Source organism: Podarcis pityusensis (genome assembly GCF_964106645.2).
Source record: "Podarcis pityusensis genome assembly, chromosome: 6".
Classification (NCBI taxonomy): domain Eukaryota; kingdom Metazoa; phylum Chordata; class Lepidosauria; order Squamata; family Lacertidae; genus Podarcis; species Podarcis pityusensis.
This window is the reverse complement of record NC_138030.1, coordinates 44,389,732-44,407,820: the sequence shown is the minus strand read 5'-3', so window position 1 is coordinate 44,407,820 and position 18,089 is coordinate 44,389,732. Positions and strand designations below refer to the sequence as shown.

At 41.0% G+C, this 18,089-nt stretch overlaps 2 protein-coding genes across 13 annotated transcripts in view; one reads left to right on the top strand and one right to left on the bottom strand.

Moving 5' to 3' along the window:
* The window catches only part of LOC308479371 (ankyrin repeat and SAM domain-containing protein 1A-like), a 112,629-nt gene extending 108,212 nt beyond the window's left edge, over positions 1-4,417 (top strand). For 8 of the 12 annotated variants that reach the window (XM_081010011.1, XM_081010008.1, XM_081010004.1 and 5 more), the window contains 2 exons: positions 3-100; positions 217-4,417. In XM_081010011.1, the coding sequence (XP_080866137.1) occupies positions 3-100; positions 217-256 (138 nt within the window). In that variant the 3' untranslated portion in view covers positions 257-4,417. Of the gene's footprint in view, positions 1-2 lie in introns of all 12 variants that reach the window. The other 4 variants (XM_081010009.1, XM_081010015.1, XM_081010012.1 and 1 more) reach the window with 2 other exon arrangements.
* Positions 4,418-4,611: 194 nt separating this feature from the next.
* Positions 4,612-17,626, bottom strand: LOC308479397 (T-complex protein 11 homolog). The gene is made up of 10 exons (XM_081010087.1): positions 17,493-17,626; positions 16,046-16,188; positions 14,196-14,328; positions 13,399-13,519; positions 11,198-11,418; positions 10,025-10,161; positions 8,863-9,083; positions 8,365-8,549; positions 7,686-7,849; positions 4,612-5,077 (listed from the first exon to the last, which is right to left on the bottom strand). The coding sequence occupies exons 2-10, from the start codon at positions 16,179-16,181 to the stop codon at positions 4,848-4,850; spliced, it is 1,548 nt and encodes a 515-aa protein (XP_080866213.1). The 5' UTR covers positions 16,182-16,188; positions 17,493-17,626; the 3' UTR covers positions 4,612-4,847.
* Between the last annotated feature and the right edge of the window lie 463 nt (positions 17,627-18,089).

The following is an 18,089-nucleotide window of genomic DNA, read 5'->3' as shown; positions in this document are numbered from 1 at the left end:
AGCTCGAGCCATCTGAAGTGGACCAAGACTCCCAGTCCCATGCTAGTGTGTCCTGGGTTGTAGAGCCCAAGCAGGATTCCAAGAGGACCCTCAGCACTAAGTATGAGACTACTATCTTCTGAAAACAAATCCTGCATCCATCCCGTCTAACCGTGCCTTTGCAGTCTGATCTGTCTGCTGTTCTAAATCCCTCCTTCCTTCCATTGCTGACACTAGGTGTGGCACCATCAGAGGCAACAGCACTAGGATACCATAGACTAAACAGCATTTTGTATCTGATCTCTTCTGAACGCTGTGAATACTCCTAATGGAAACAAGTGTAACTCACTGAGAGAGCTACCTGTTTTAGATGTCTGTGAGGTGGGAGAAATGAAGCCTGTAGGAGTCAAATATGTGGATTTCAGAAAACACCCAGTGTTTCTTGACTTTCTCTTCATTTTGACACTGTGAATTTGTGGGGTGAAGTAACACTCCATAGGCCTTTTCTATTTATCATTCTAAACCTTGGACTGTTCTACAACTTTGGTCTCATGTGTACATGCTGTCTCAATTTAGATTTATACCTCCATACTGAGTCATGGCCACAAAACTGTTTCCAACAAGTAGCACTCTTCTACTTATCGTCTCAGAAGACACTAACCACTGTGATACTGCTTGCAAATCTCTTGCTCACCAGATTTCCTAGCATGGATGCTGCTCACAATCTTTGCTGTCCTTGGATATCTGAATGCATGGTATAATATAAAGTTCTACTTGGCAGTGCGTCTGCTCTAATTAAGCGCTTTTCCTTTTTCCTAGGAGTTAGGCTTGGTATATTTAAGAAAATGCCAAAAAGGGATGTTTTCAGCTGTCCGTTAAACACGATGCCTTTTTTTTTTAATCGTTTCCTGGAATTATCACTTTCTGTTCAGGTTAACCAATCTGCTTATAAATAATAATTTTGAATTGATTCCCCCCCTAAACTCTTGTTAAAATTGAAACTTTCAAAGGCACATGTCACTAAATTGTACACAAAGACTGACAATCAAGGGTGTGCTTTTGCTGTAACAGAACACAGTTCCCCTTTAGAAGAAAAGGGGTCAAAATTTCATGCAAATAGCATCCCTTTAAAAATTGCTAAATGTAGCATTCCAGGCACACTGACACTATCAAAATATTTGCCATTTATTTGTCTTCAAGCAGGTGAGCAGTCTGTTGTATTTGCCTTATTACATTCTTCAAATGGCAAACTTTACGTAGCTCATTAAACAATGATTGCAAAGAAATGTTGAATTAGGACCAGCTTTTGATAATAAGGTTAAGGCCTACAGAGATTATTTCTGATATTGTTAGAGTAGAGAAGTCACTATATTGGACAAAGATCTCAAGCAATTTTTTATCTCTCTGTTCAGAGAATAGGGTCAGCAGTGAGACAGTTGTTGATGATAGGTGAGGTAGGGCCAGGTATCTGCCCACTGTCCCTGGAATTATGTCCAGGAAATTATACCAAGTTGTAACTAGGTACAATTATAGCAGTTGAAGAATTTAGTCTCTTTAGACTACTGCACATTTGAGTGTTAATAAATATATCTGTGCTTTGCTTTTATTCTCAAAAAGCAAACAATTATTTCCCTAATATGAATAGTTTTAATCTCTGTCAGTAAGAGCTGCAGGAGTTATTGGTGATTTTTCTCTCTCCTGAAAACCAGATAACATAGTACATGTGCCTTTTAATGGTAAACTATCCAAGAAGCTTCAGAGCAGTTGGTTATGAACAGAGGGCATCCACCATATGGCTATAAAACACACAAAGCTGTGGCCATTAACTTCTCCATCACTGTAACTGAAGGCTTCCCTCAGTAGTTTTACATGAATGAATAGCTCGTTCCCTATATTTCTTTCCATTAATATTGTCCCCATTCTGTTTGCCTTCTGCCAAGCTGAACAGCAGACATCCGCGTTCTTCCATGGAAATGTAGTAAAGGGGCAGAGCACTAAGAAGCAGAGAAACCGTGATGTATGAAGATCAACACCCGGCTCTGGGATATGTCCTTGGCTGCTCGTTAAGGACTTCCAGAGTTGAGTGAAAAGAGATTCCAGCTACAAGCTGACAAAAAGCAGTATGTGTTTTTAGCAAGAGAATGAAACATCTGAGGTTAAGAGACTGATGCTCTGATTTAAAACAGTGGTGTACATGCAGCAATATTGTGAAATCCACAATTTCAGCATAACATGTTGTGTTGATGAAAGTGGAGAATCTTAACTGTTAAAAGAAAATGTGAATGTGCCTGTCTTACAGCATAGGCTGAGTGGATGCTAGAATATTAAGCATTATACACTTGCTAAGTAGTAGACAAAGATTCTGAAGTCACTGCAATATTAAACTTTGAAGGTACTGGCAACTGTGAAGGTACTGTACACGCTTCACAGCTGCAGTGAAACAGGTGGGAAACAGGGCGTTTTTAATAAAAATTATCAATATTTAACCCTTCATGACCATTGCTGAACTGATGCCTGGTACAAGTGTGCTTTTACTGCAAAGAACTCTTATTATTGCAGTATTTCTTTTCTGGTTAAGTACAATTTTGTCACACATTTATATACATTGAATAACTTGACTGTAGCTCCATGCATCTCATTCCTGTACCATATTTTTGAAAATGTGGTTGTGCCCTGATGATTTGGGATTTTTAAGTAGTTAATTCACTGATTAGCACTTTTTATACTAGTTCATAATTTAAGTATACTTAGTATATCAGTTTCACAATATGAAAAAGATGTGGAGAGATTTTGGGCATTATGCTGAAACAGTTGTTTCTTGTTCTACTCCACCCAAGAATGACTGTATGCTTCACATAGAGTATCACAGTCTCGAACACTGGTTTTGGCTATGGCTGTGACATATACATCTTTCTATAGCCTATCTGAGGAAGTGCAAATAAGTCTGTGTTAGCTTGTGGTACCCTGCTATTTTGTTAATGGCTTGTTTCGACTTCTGTATCTTTAAAATGTAATTTAGTCTTATTCCAGATGAAAAGGTATCGAGAAAAAACCAAATCATCATCCCAAAGGCCTGGCTTTGGAAATAATTGGTGGATGAATTTTGGAAATATTAACATTCCTTTATATTCATATGTGAATGGTATGCTGGTGATGGTTATAAATACTGAGGTACTTATAACTGTTGTGAGAGAATGCACACTGAACTGTTTTGCTATAGAGAGGATAGCCTTAGAACATGGTGACAAAATGAGTGAAAGCTTCCAACTTGCTTCTTCCAGTGATCAGGTGCTTCCTTTCTCAGAGTTTACATGGACATAGCAATATCTATGACAGTATCTCCTGCTTAGGTATTCTTTATAAGAAGGTAACCAAAGCCATTCTGGTCTGGACTTTTCCTATGAATTTTAGTTATTCCTGGGCTCCGAGCAATTTGAATACTAGTACAATATTTGAGACTCTTGCCTCTCTGTGGGGTTTTGCAGCACACTGAGAAAAGTGCCCTATATTCCTGGCACTGAATGCGTTTTGAGATCTTCAATGAAAATGCTGTTGCTGTTCTAGCACCAACCTATGCTGAAGTGGCATCATCAATGCTTTCCCCCCCAGTGCTCCAAATGTTTCCCTTTTCAAAAAGATGTATGTCTTCTGTAGACTTCTTTTTATCTTTGGTGTCCAGGAGAAAACACTATAAATGTTAAGGTGGCTGAAGGAACTGCTCCTTAGCTCTTGAATGGGAAATCACATTATTAAAATCAAACTCTTGCAATCTTTTTATTTTGTACATGCCATTGTTGGCTCATAGGATCTGGCCTTTTTGACTTTCTTAGCTTGAGATGAAAATCTTATTTGATTTCTGAGGTACATAACAATTCTGCCCCACCCCCCATTAAAAGAAATTCTAGAGCAGTTTAAGAGTTGTGCTGTACTTGCAGACCAGATATCTGAGGGTACCTCACTTTTTAAAATAACTTCTACACTCGTGAAACTAAAATGAGTTGGGTGATACCTCACTCCTACATTGTCTCCTTTTGCATGATCAGTATGAATGTCTAGCAGCAGGAATTTCCGCTATGCTTGCACCTGAAGAGGGCAGGTCGATTCTTGGTAACAGGCAGTTTGGTTTACAATGTAGACACTCCTTTGCTAATTGTGATGTATGGCAGTGGGACTGATTTGTAATAAAAATGTTATTTAATCTGTCTTTGTATTTTGATACTTGAACTATTTCCTTTTTATTTTCTGTATATAAAAATTGTTAAATCTGTCCAGTTTTTTGTGGTACCAAACATAACCAATCTGTGCAACAACATAGACTGACCTCACTACAACAAGGCGAGACTGTAAATATTCCTGGGCTTCCAGCAGTCGTTTTGTTGTTTGTTTTTCATAATTGTATGACTTAGAGCAGACTAAATTAATAAAATTAGACACAACATCTCTCTGTATGGGTTGATGTGGTATACTGGTCTGTATTGTTTATTAACAAGGCTTAATCCTGAATATGCTTGTATATCTAGTTTCACTGAAATTAATTACCTTCTACATTAATGGCTACAAGATCAGGTCCCTAGTTTTGCCCTTCCCATTTGATGGAAAATGCACCAGCTAGTCTAAAAACACAAGACAACATTCTGAGCTGTTTAAAGGTTTACTGCAGCAAACTTGGCATTGTCAGTTGGTATTTATGTAACTGTATCCCACAGCTTCAATAGTCCAGCTGTATGAGTGCTTTAGGTATCACAGCACAGAGCAGGACAGCTGCTCACTTGATTGCAGTGGACTTTGAGCCAAAGCACAGTCTGAACAATTGCCAGTTTTTTTCTCCCCTTCTCCCTGCCGTTGTGTGTGCTGCTTGTTTTAGATTGTTAATGGGAATCTGTCCCTGCTTCAGATTTTCCCTTTGGAAGCAGCAATTTCTTCAGTATCCCTGAGTAGTAGGGACCAAACACCTGTCTGTTGTGATGAATTAAACTGCCAAACCTCTGGCCCACTTCCAGTAATTCTTCTTGAATAGGAGCAAGGCCTTGGGGTAGATTCTTAGCGTTCTGGCCACCAGGATACAAACAAAGCCTAAGAAAAGTTTGGATCCGTTGCTCTGTAGGAATTAAAACAGATTTAGAAAAAGACCTGATTCCTGTAACTTATTCATATTAGGGCTCCCTAGGTAGCTGAAAAATCACAAGGCAGATAGGATAATAAAGGGTGAAAGGACAGGAATAGAACTTTTCATAGAAACAAGTGGGTGGTGTTGTACAAAATCATTATACAGATGTTGTTGATATGCAATTAAGATATTCATTGTGACTGCAGTATTCATTTAATCACAATGGCATGTAAATGGCCTCTTGTATGCAATTTTACATGAGGTGTATCATTAATTCCACTATGTGATTTGATTATTATTTATTAAATTTGTACACCACCCTTAATCAAACATCACAAGGCCGTTCGACATAAAAATACAAAATGAGAACACAAAATACATAACAAGAATAAAAACACACCATTAAACCCCCTCCCACAAACACATTTAAAAGGCCATAGAATGTTCAATCAGCCAAAGGCCTAGTTATAGAAAAGCATTTTCAGCTGGCGCCTAAAGATAAGTAATGAAGATGCCAGGCAAGCTTCCCAAGGAATGGTGTTCCACAAACGGAGTCACCATAGAAAAGGCCCATTCTTGTGTTGCCACCCTCCAGGCCTCTCGTGGAGGAGGCACTCAAAAAAGGGCCTCAGGTTATCATTGCAGGGGTCAGGTTGCGGAGAGGGGTCTTTGAGATAATTGTGGTCCTGAGCCGTTTAAGATTTTATAGATCAAAACCAGCACTTCGAATTGGACCTGGAAACCAATTGGCAGACAGGGCTGTCTTGCCCATAGGCGCTAGGGGTGCGGGGCACCAAGCCGAGAGTTGAGTCTGGGGAAGAGTCCATCCATCGGTCGGAGCGCCGCGACGGGCTCTTCTGCTGCAGGCAGCTCTGCGCCGCGAGTTCAGGGGCAACTGAGCCAGCGAGATGCTGAGGCGGCCGACCACCTCTGCCCTCCTGCGCACCTGGGACTGGGCAATGGGGGGGTGCTGGGCAGATCTTTGCACCCCGGCGCTGCATATGCTTAAGACAGCCCTGCAGACAGTGCTGTCGGGTCAGGATTGGAGTTAAACTGCTCAGACTGCCCTGCCTGCTGAACAACCTGATCACCGAATTCTGCAACAGCTGAAGTTTCCAAACCATCTTCAGAGGCAGCCCAATGTATAATGCTTTGCAGTAATCTAACCTAGAGGTTACCGGAGCAACAGACTACAAAAGAGGCTATCTGTGTTCAGATAGGGGAGCAGCTGGGCTACCAGCCAAAGCTGATGGAAGGCACTTCACACCACCAAGGCCGCCTGAGCCTCAAGCAACAGCAATGGATCCAGAAGAACCACCAAGCTGTGAACCCACTCCTTCAGAGAGAGAGAGTAACCCCATCAAGCAGGCTACCAATCTAGGGAACCAGCCAATAATAGTGCCTTAATCTTATCTGGATTGAGCATCAGTTTATTGGCTCTCATCCAGTCCATTACTGAGACAACAGTCCAGCAAATCCACAGTGACACCTGCGGATGTAGAGAAGTAGAGCTGTGTGTCATCAGCACATTACTGACAACATACTCTAAAACTACAGATGACCCCACACAGCAATTTCATGTAAATGTTAAACAGCATGGGGAACATAATCAAACCCTAAGGAACCCCACAGTGAAGGCTCCATGGGGCTGAAGACCACTCCACAAGCATTACCCTCTGGAAACAACTAACCAAGTAAGACCAGAAACACAGCAAAGCAGTGCCACCCACCCCTATCTCAGACTGCCGTTTCAGAATAATACCAAGGTCAATAGCATCTCAAGGATAAGCAACATTTCCCTGTCTTTCACTTAACAGAGATCATCATACAGGGCGACCAAAGCTGTTTCTGTGCCAAAACTGGACCTAAACCTCAATTGAAATGGATCTAGAAAATCCGATTCCTCTGAAAGTGCCTGGATGTGGCCTGCAACCACCCACTCAAAAACTCTGCTGAAGAAGGGGATATTGGCCAGTAATTAGATTTTCCAAATCCGGGGAAGGTTTCTTGAGGAGTAGCACTACTTCCTTCAAGCAGGCAGGGACCACCCCCTTTCACAAGGAGGCATTTATCACCTCCCAGACTAAGTCAACTGTCCCCCCTGCTAGTTTTTATCAGCCAAGAGGGGCAAGGGTTCAGAGTGCAACTGGCCACCCTGACCGATCCAAGCACCTTGTGCACATCCTCAAGTCTTAAGTGAAGCATCCAACATAACAAGACTAGCCAGTGCTCTGGAAAACTTTCATTTGCCACAGTTAAGGTCCCAGTGGATGCAAGCGATTTTATCCTCAAAATAATTTGCAAACAAGTCACAGCGAGCTACCATTGGTTTTCTCACCTTCTTTGGGGCAGACTGTAAAAGCCCTGTACTACCTAGAATAACTGCTGGACGGCACAATGAGAATGCAGTGGAGGCATGTAGTATATTATGATACTAATGTATATATTGTCACAGATGATTCCAGGGTAAAACACAACAATATATGAAATGCACTATAACAAAAAATTGCAGTTAAAATATGGAAATGCAATACACACTCAGCCTTTTCATACTCAAGTGTGATATTACATTAAAAATATGCAAAAACTCATGACTCACCAATTAGAATCCGTACTGCATTGTCCTTCTCTGCAAGACTCATGAGTTGGCCTTTAAGTGAAGCAGCCTTGTCAGTGCTGAGAACAGGATACCCCAACTGCAGGAGAATGCTATTAACTTCCTCATGCATTTGATTGCTGATATCCATTAAAACATCTTCTAACCTAAGCCACACAGAGATGGGGCCATGTTAATCTGACAGCTCTTTGAAATTGAACTTTATATATGCATGATAGCAGAGAAGTGATTAACCTGTTGTAATCCTATAGAATTAAGTCTTAAAAAACAAACCTTGCCTGCAGTAGGCAACTAGCCTGCAATATTTTTGAAGTAACCTCCTCTTACCCCTCCTTGACAGAGAAGCTATATGAGCAGTTGTACCCCTAGTTTGGCTTATACTGAACTCCTGTTCAGTCCTCTGCCTTTTTCTCTCTGCTATATTATAGTTACAACATACAATTTATTTATGCCTCAAGTGAAGTGGGTGTGCTTTCTCCATGAATAAGAATAGGAGACAACCTTCATCAAAAGGACTGACACAGGTTCTCACTACCAGTTCATAAATAGCATGAAGAGGCATTAGATTAACTCTGGATTTTCTAAGTGCCCACAAGCAGCCTACATGAGGCTTGGGTAAGTATCTCTCCTGCCTTCAACACCAATAATATAGAAACATTACCTTGCGTCAGGAAGTCCTTCCAGAAGGGCTTTTATTACCCGTTTTAGCCTATCTCCACATCCTGGTGAGCTGAACACTCCACTTCCACATGTACTGCTGCTCACTAGTAGGACTGCAGCAATAATGGCTAGTTGATTCACTTTCATCTGAAGGGCATCCAAGCGGGCTTTGTCCATCAACATAGTCTGCAAAGAAATAACAGTATAAACCATTGGGTTACTATGCAGATTTCTTTAGCACTTGAGATGCATCTTATGCTACTGGAGTAAAAGGAAATATGCCCAAGCTAAGCTGGTACATTCCCTGCTACTGAAGGCTGTGGGTTGTTGTGCGGGGAACGAACAGACAGAAAATGGGTCATTTCATTTCTGTGTTTTGCTGCCTAACTCGTAGCCAACTAGTGTGCCGCAATGTGGCCTTATAGTGTTATCTTAAGACCCCTGTTTCTGAAAATGAATTAGCATGGCTATTATTTCTGACTCATAAGGTGCCTTTTACCTCAGGATATTCTCTTCCAGGCTCCCAATGCAGCAAGTCCATGTATGCTTGGTTTAGCACAGCTGTGGGACTATGGACAGATAACACTTCTCTAGCAGCCGGAGAGGAGGGTGGAACAGATGATCCTTTGGTCTCAGAGGTGGATGAGGAGGGTAGCAGATCAGAAGTTGATATTTCAGCTGCTGCCTTGCGCAACCACTCAGTTGTGCAAGTGAGGCCACCTAAAGTGTAACATTAGAGAAATGGAGGTTTGGAGGAAAAAACAAGAAGTGTAGGCTGGTCCTTTCTCTTGTGTTTATTTGCACCTTACTGGCAACAAATAATCATTGCATTTTGCCTTTTTCTTAAATAACATGGTGCAAAAAAAAAAAAAAAAAAAACTAGTGAAAAGTTAAGAGTAAAACAGTTCTTAATGAGGGCACATTTATGGAAGCTAACAGGAAATTAAAACTGCAAAAAGGGGGGTGGTTAATCAAATATTGTCCCTTTTACTTATAGTAATCTTCAGGTATGACTTTGTGCTAGGTTTCATGACATTCATAACATTTGTTTTCATTAGGAGCACCCCAGGGGCTCACTTGCTTCTCCTTCCACCTTCTCTCACATAAATATTCTCTTCTCTCCAAAACTGAAGCGAGTGATGGGAGAGGTACTATTACCATTACATTACCTACATTTTTACTAACCAAAACTAGCACTAAAACAGTTTGCCAACCCACTTCTGACAATTCTGGTTTTTTATTATTTATTTTATAATTTTTTATACTGCTAAATAAAAAAGAGAATCTTCTCAAAACAGTGTTCATGAAATCAAAATTAAAAACATAATGAAAATACCAATGCAACACCAGTCATAATTACCATTAAAATTGATGGAGGATGCCCATCTCAGAAGAGGGGAAACCTTAAAACGTACAGTATCCCCTCAAACTCCATATCATAATTTGGCCAGCAGAGAATCTATGTGGTAACAGAAGTAGAGGAAAAGTTCTATCTTCCAGAAAAGTTTCAGGTATAAACTGGGATTTTAAAACTTAAACGTTTCCTCTTGTGCTTATGTGTACCTGTGTTTAAGAAGTGCCTTGGATGTGGTTGTGGCATGTGTTAACCCTCTGCTCTAGTCTGCACCAGAGACTATTTTACAATCATATTTGATACACACCTGGTAGCTTCTTCAGGAGCTCCTGGAATTTTTTCCTTTCATACTCAACAGAGTGCTCTTGGAGATGGGGTCGAAGGCTTTGTATGGTAAAATTTACCATATCCATTTTCATTAGGTTCAGAACTCTGAAGATCTCTCTACCGTAGGCAACAGGGACAAAGTAAACATTTAACTACCCAATCTAGGAAATCATACTAAAGAGCAAAAACCAAACCTGTTACCACTGATGGATGAGCTTCTTTAGACTACTATGGTGATCACAGAAATAGTGTAGCATAAACAGAAGCACAACTCAGGAAGAGGAAGATGCTATTCCCAGGTATACCAAAGCAAAATTTGATTAGACTTTTTTTTTTAATTACTCAATAGCTAAGGAGACATAGTGCTGTGCCACAGAGCAATTACATATTAAAAGCTTGTCTTAGAATTTAGATTTAGTTCTACCTTGCAGTAAAGGTTTGAAAGGCATGACCTTTTGGTCTTTATAATCTGTGATCCTCTGTCTTTTTGGTTATGTGCTATGTGCTATGTGCACTAGCAGCAGCAAGCATGACAATGAGGAGACTGTAGGTTTTCACTTTCTCTGTCAAATTAACTAGAGTTTCTTTATATCCACACTGGGGGAAAGGAGTGGGGGTTTTGGTTGGGGCAAACTATAGTTTGTTCAAACAAGTCAGGATCAGGTTGGTTTATGACTCTGGCTTGTTAACAAACTAACCAAATTTCTTTCATGGACAAGACAAGAAACACAGTTACAGTTGTGCCAAAGGAAGAGAGGGAAGTAAGGAATATGTGAGTCTCTGGCTTGCTGCTGCTTGTGTATACTACAATAAACTGTGCTTTATGGGTTACATCCTAACCTACTGTATGATATGTTTCAGTGATGAAGACAATGGTCTGAATATAAATATTTATTTACCCCTTAAGGAAAGCCAAATGATGAATTTAAAATCATTTATTTCCATCACACACACACACACACACACACACACACACCCCTATGAAATGATAGGTGATTTATAAAACTGATTTATAAGATCAAATCCCAAGGAGATCAAATAACAGATGTTGTACTCCCAGGGTAGCAAAATGATGCATCTTCCTTTAGGATAAATTCAGTAAAGGATATATTACTTTTAGAAAATTACCTTTGTCCAAGCCAATGGTGCCCACCTGAGCAAATGAACTGGGTCTGCCATGACTCGTAGTCTCTGTATCTCCTCATCTCTAACAGGTGCACAGAGCATTGCCATTGTACCTAAGATGTAAGCGGTGAGGTTGGGGATATCTAAAGCACCATGCTCAGCTTCCTGTTTTATCAGCTCCATGTCCAGAGTTTCTTCAATCTGACTTTGCAGACGATGTTGTCGAGGCAGGAGCAAGGACAGTAGGGTCTACATAAGAATAAAGTGTTGCCATTTTTAATAACCTTATTGATTTTCATTTGCTATGTTCAAAACCCTATAAGACTATAACCGAATACAGCCATACTTCTTGTTACGTTTGCTTCAGGTTGCGTGTTTTCAGGTTGCGTCCTGCGGCGACCCGGAAGTACCGGAAAGGGTTACTTCCAGGTTTCGCTGCTTGAGCATGCACAGACGCGCAAAATGACATCACGTGCATGCGCAGAAGTGGCAAATCGCGACCCGCGCACACGCGGGTTGTGTTCTGCTCATGTTGCAAATGGGGCTCCGGAACGGATCCCGTTCACAACCAGAGGTACCACTGTAAAGTAAAAAACAGAACAAGTCCATATATATTGATGTTATACAAATAAGTATACCAAGTTTTCTCATGTCATATGTATATCACAAAAATAGCATAATAAATGTGCAAAAGTATCTACAACATATGTTTCATTATTAGTGGTCAATGTATGAGTTCTTGGTTTATGAATTGGTTTAAACAATTAGGAAGAAGAAGAAAAGAGGAAGCTGGGGAGTGGGGAGTGGTGGGTGGGGTGGGGTTGGGTGGTTATGCTTCTATTATCCTACTTAGCGTGTGCGAGGGGTTGTGTCAGCGTTACTTGTATGGGTTCTTTTACTATTCACATGCTGTATTTCCTTGGTGGTGAGAGAGGTTGGGTATGGCTTAGGGTGTGGTTGGTTGTCTTTGGTTGGCTGTAGTGAGAATTGTTTTTGTGTGTGAGTGGGGGGTGTGTATTTTTGAATCAGGTTAGTCAGATTGATTTGTACGCTGTCGGGGGATTCGTGTTGTTGTCTTCTTGGGCTGTGTGTGTGATAAAGGGGAACCAAACCAGGGTGAAGGTGTCTTCTTCTATTTGTCCCTGTGTCAGTTTCAGTTTATTGGTTAGTTTTTCTAATAAGGTTGTTTCCCATACTATTTGATACCATTGGTCCATGCTTACTCCTGATAGGTCTCTCCAGTGTCTGGCTATGATGTTTCTTGCTGCTGAGAGTAGGTGGGTTATGAGCTAGAACAAGTCCCTATATAAAACAAAACCCATTCTGGATACAACAACACATTCAGCTCAGACAAACTTATACTGAATGCATAAATAAATCTTATAGCTTCTCAAACGGAAAGTTAAGGTGGAAGCATACATAGTAAAAAATCAAAAGAATTTTAAACCTTGCAATTGTCCAATAAAATAGAATACAGTTTGGAAACCAAGCCCATTGTCCTGTCCCTTGCAACAAGAAAAATGTTTTTCTACAAGCAAATGTTCAAACTGATTGCAAACCTGAAGTTTGAGAACATACACAATTGGGAACAGTTACACAGCTATAGCAACTACATAGCTTAATCGCTAATCACAGCTTGAAGTGTGCATGGGAAGGAATAGTGAGTGGTTTCACAGTTTTCCAGACTACCTTGCTTTTGCACATGGCTAACCAGAGACAATAATTATGAATGGTTGGCTGTACTTTTGCTATGGGCGCAAGTGTGAATAACACGGCAGAAAAATATGGAGGGCGGGGGGGGGGGGACCCAACCCATGTTTGTCAGCCTGATTGCACATAACTGTGTGACAAATATTAGCAAGTGGGATGTCGGGAAAAATATTTGCCTACTATAGGCAAATGACAGTCTATAAATCTTAAAGTCTTAAATTCTCAAGCAATATTAGGGCTGCTATATGTCCCGGACATTACCAGAATTTCAAAGGTGGAATTGACATCCGGGGGTGGGGCGGTCTTCCTTTAAAAAGCTCAATACCTTTCATAGTGTCTTGGTTTTTACTTTTTGAAATATGGCAACCCTAAGCAACATTACTTACTGGTTTTGGAAATCTCACTTTTTCTTCTTTACATATGACCACATATATTGTTAACGTAACAATTTATTTATCACAAAGGTCAAGCTGTGTATGCTATAAATAATGAAGTCTCAAACATACACAAACATCTCACCTCTTTGATTTCTTGAAGTAGCTTGATAGCATGGGAATAGTCTGGTGGCGTTTTGGAGAGCTGTTCTCTCAGAATGTCCCAAAAAGCTTTATGCAATGTCTCTTTCACTCTGCTTTCCAAACTGTGAGTCAAAAACAGTTGCTATTAACATATTTCCACTTACATTTGATATGAAGGATCCATAGTGAAGCCTTGGATGTTTTTTGAATCAGGGACCCCTGACAGTTAAAGTTCAGTCACGGACGACTCTAGGGTTGTGGCGCTCATCTCGCTTTACTGGCCGAGGGTCATGTGGCCAGCATGACTAAGCCGCTTCTGGTGAACCAGAGCAGTGCACAGAAATGCCGTTTACTTTCCCACCGGAGCGGTACCTATTTATCTAGTTGCACTTCGTGCTTTCGAACTGCTAGGTTGGCAGGAGCAGGGATTGAGCAATGGGAGCTCACCCCGTCACGGGGATTTGAACCGCCGACCTTCTGATCGGCAAGCCCTAGGCTCAGTGGTTTAACCCACAGCGCCACCCGCTCACTCACTCTCAATTGAGCGTTAAATAGGACATCTTGGACGGAGATCACCTTGGGGAAGACATGTAAGAAAATGTGTATGTACAAACACAATACACCATTTTTTAAAAAGCTTGTGAAAAATCAATAAATAAGTTTTTTTTAATTAAAAAAGATTACACAATTAATCTTTCTTAATTTTTCAAATCCACATCCTTTTACCAACAATATCCTTCTAGATTTAACAGGAAACTAAAATAAAACCAGGAAAATAACCAGGAAAAGAAAACCTACCTGTTTGGTAAGAAATTCACCTCTTGCAATTTGAAGTCATGGTTTACTACAATTTCATGTGCTATGGTCATTTTCGAGACTTCATTGGCTGTTTCCATGAGTTCTGACACAGAAAGAATTTGGGGAGGACTGGCTGCATAAAAATAAAACAGAACGGCACTTCGTTTACCCATCAAAGGGGGAAAGAATATTTATATAGGAAAGGAAAATGCAACTATTTATTTTAGAGTAGACCAATGTAAAAAGACATGCACTATTTGTAACCCACCAAGGCAATATCAACCATGTATTTTTGATACATACTGTTTTTGCAGTCCTAGGCAAATTATAAAAACAGGGTTGCTATATATTACTTGGTAGCTCATAAGTTGGAAAGGCCTGAATTAAATCACCCAATTTACTATGAATGTTCTTAAAAACAGAAAAGGGGGGGGGGTCCCCAGCATCACTTGCAAAATCATGAAACTTGCAAAAAGGAATGTGCCATTCCCAACTGGATATCATAAATACATTTGCTTGACAGTTGCTGCCACTTACGAATACTTGTCTGGATGTACCAATAGTATGGGACAGCACCAAGGCTTAGTAGTGGAGCAAAGCTTAGCATAAAGAAGATTCCACATTCAATTCCTAGTGCCTTCATTGAAAAAGAAATTCATGTAGCATGACTGCGAAACACCCGCGTCAGAGAACTCTGAAGCCAGTCAGAGCAGCAAGTACTGAGCTAGATGAAACAATGAGTCAGCTCATTATAATGCAACTTGTTCAAATGTCAAATCCCCAATATATTAAATTTGTATTCCAACCTTAATTTGAAGATCACAGGGTGCTTTACTATTTAAAAACACAAAAAGTACATAACATGGTAACAAACAAAAACAATACCCCCACTCAGTCTGGATAGAAAATTTATATAAAGCAACTCCCTCTCTTCAACTCTCAAGTCTGTTCTGATGCTGCCCTGGGTACCCAGGTGGCCGCAGCTGGGTGAGACCAACTCTACCCTGCTCACCCACGCAAGTCTCAGTAATACAGACCAGATGAGCCTCCTCATCCACAATCAGATCATGGATGAGAGAGATCTTATTCAGAGCCAACCTGGCATGCAGCAGCAGTCCCAAAGACTGTCTGATAGGACAAGTGCAATTCCCCAATTATATTATCTCACTTGATAATAATGTGAAAAATAATGACAATAACATATTAAGCTTTGTTGTTTTGCAATTTAAATTCAAATTATTTTTCAGCATATTATTTTTTGAATGTGTGAAAAATAAACAAGACACTGCTTCACATTTGCCCCAAACTCTTTGTTAATCCCCTTTTGTATACAGGCATCCCTCCACTTATGCATGTTCTACTTGCGTGTGACATGTATATGCACAGCACTAGGAAATAATTAAATAATTCAATTCATACCTGGAAATGGCAGGAGAGAGCTGGAAAGTCCTTGTGGCTCGCAAGGAGACCCTCCCCAGAGCCCAAAAAGGATGTTATTGAGGGCAGAGGAAGCACTGAAGAGCCTGGAAGCGCAGCAAGGATGTGCAGGCTAGAGCAGCAGTAGCCACTTTCCTACACGTCCTCCAGCCTACTGCTGGTCCCAGACCTTCAGTTCTAGTTGTGGGTATTTTTTGATACGGTATTTTTGGTATGGATGAAGAGTAGCAGAGAGCATTTAAAGGGTGTTTAGAGAGTGCTCCCCACTTTATGTGATTTCACTCATGTGCTTGGGGCCCCAGAATGTAACCACCATGTAAGTGGGGAGTTGCCTGTAATTTATCTTGAGCTGGCAATTTTGCTCTAAATATAAATGACACATATTTTTTTCTAGGAATCGTAACTGGACATACAAGGTGGGGTGTCAGGTGGGCAGAGGCTAGGCATGTCTCCGCCATGGCTGTCTTCATGGTCCCTTACTTTTCTAGGATTACAGTCTATGTTCTGAGAGTCACTGCTGTCACTTGAGGTGGTTTTAGGATTAGGCATCTTGTTCCTAGTAGAAAACATAGCAGTAACAAAATGTTGAGATGAACTATCAGATCAACTTCTAAATGCTGTGAGATATCAGTTTTAATGCACCCAGGTTTGGCAAATGGCTATTGAAAATGTACTCCTTCCTATAACAAGTGGTCACCATTAACTCAATATATCTTGGCAGTTAATTTTATTATTTGTACCACAAATATGTAGCCGTCTCCTTTTTAGCCTGTCCCTGTGCTCCACTCCTTCATGTGTACCATTTAAGTTGCTTTGAGATGCTTTTGTAAAGCAACTGATAAGCTTCATAAATAAAGCATTTAGCATGTCTGCCTGGAAAACTGAGTTTTGTTCACCAGTGGAATCTAGACACATGCAAAAAATGTTGTCAAAATGTTTTTTAAAAAATGTTTTCAAAAATATATTGCATCTGCCATATCTTACCTTCACCATCTAATGTCACATTTGTATAATGCACTTTACAACACACTTAAAATGTTTTATTTGCAGCTGTATAGTTGAGTCCACCATTACTTGCCTACTTGCCACTCCCTTTAGTTTTTATTTTATTTTACAAAGCTGTACATACACATGTATGGGAGGGGGATGTAAACAGTGGGACCAAAGGCCACGAAATGCAAGGAGTGTCATACTTTGCTTCCCTACAACCTGTTTAATTCCTTCTGATTTGATTGCACAAAGTTCATGGAATACCATATATGACTTTTGTTTGTTTACCAAGCATTCATTCGGATTTGTATGTAGAGATGTTACATTGTTAAGAAATATCCCACTTTCACACACATTTTCCTGATAGTTTCCTTATCTCAAAAAATTCCAATGTGGGGAGGTTTGTTGTGGTATGCAATTGGATCCCACCTGCAAAACAGCAATTGTCTAGAAGTAGCCATAATAGACCGACCCTTGCAGTTTGTCTCATTCTGATTTTTTTAAGGCATCTACGAGCACTTCCAAACTGCCACTGTTTTAGAGTGGGATTCAATCATACAGTAAACTTCCAAATGACCTGTGAAGCGTTCTTCTTGCTGTTTGCTGAGAGATTTGTTGAGATCAGCTATTCAATAAACGAAAGGGAACCCTTAACCCTAACTAGCCCTTCTAACACTAAAATTAATAATAATAATTCGCTGGCCCATATAAATTTTCATAAGCGGGAATTGGGAGGGAAGCCGCAATGCGGGCGGCGAGCGTCTCCCTCCGTCTCCGCCCGGCGTCTGCGTGCCGAGTGAGGGGGACAAGCAAGCTCGCAGGAGCGTCAGGGGCGAAGGGCGAGCGGCCAAGGGCTGGGCGCTCCCTCACCTTCCCCGGGGAGGTGACGGGGAAAGACGAGGCAGGGCAGGTGACCGGGCGGCGGTGGCAAAGGGAGAGAGGGCGGCACGGCCGGTGTTCTCTGGCCGCCTCCAAACAGCCGCCGCTGCCGCTTCTAGGGAGCCCGTTGGTGTTACCGCCCCTTCCTCCGCCTCCGGCAGATTCAAACTGGATGGAACCAAACACCTGCCGGCAGCGGGGTGGGATGGGGCAAGGTGTCGCGCCCCACAAAACCAAGAGAGGGCGCAAATGAGGAAAAGCCCGAGGTCTTCCTGTAAAGCAAAGTGTCTTTTCTCATCTGCAGGATGAAACTGAAACTTTTCTCTCCCAAGGTTTGAGTAGACCTTGACTACTCTCCCTTATTTCCCCCCCCTTAAATGGGCTGTTCCATGCCTGGCCGTTGACGCGCATCCCTGAGGACCGAACCAATTGTCACAGAAATGAGAAGACATACACTACCCCAAATTAACATCCGTTAACGGTAATATTCTCCCGAAATTAGATAACTATCAGAATTTATTATTATAAGTTATCTAATCTATTTTTTCTCACACTGCTGTTGGAATAGATGTCCACTTATTATAATCT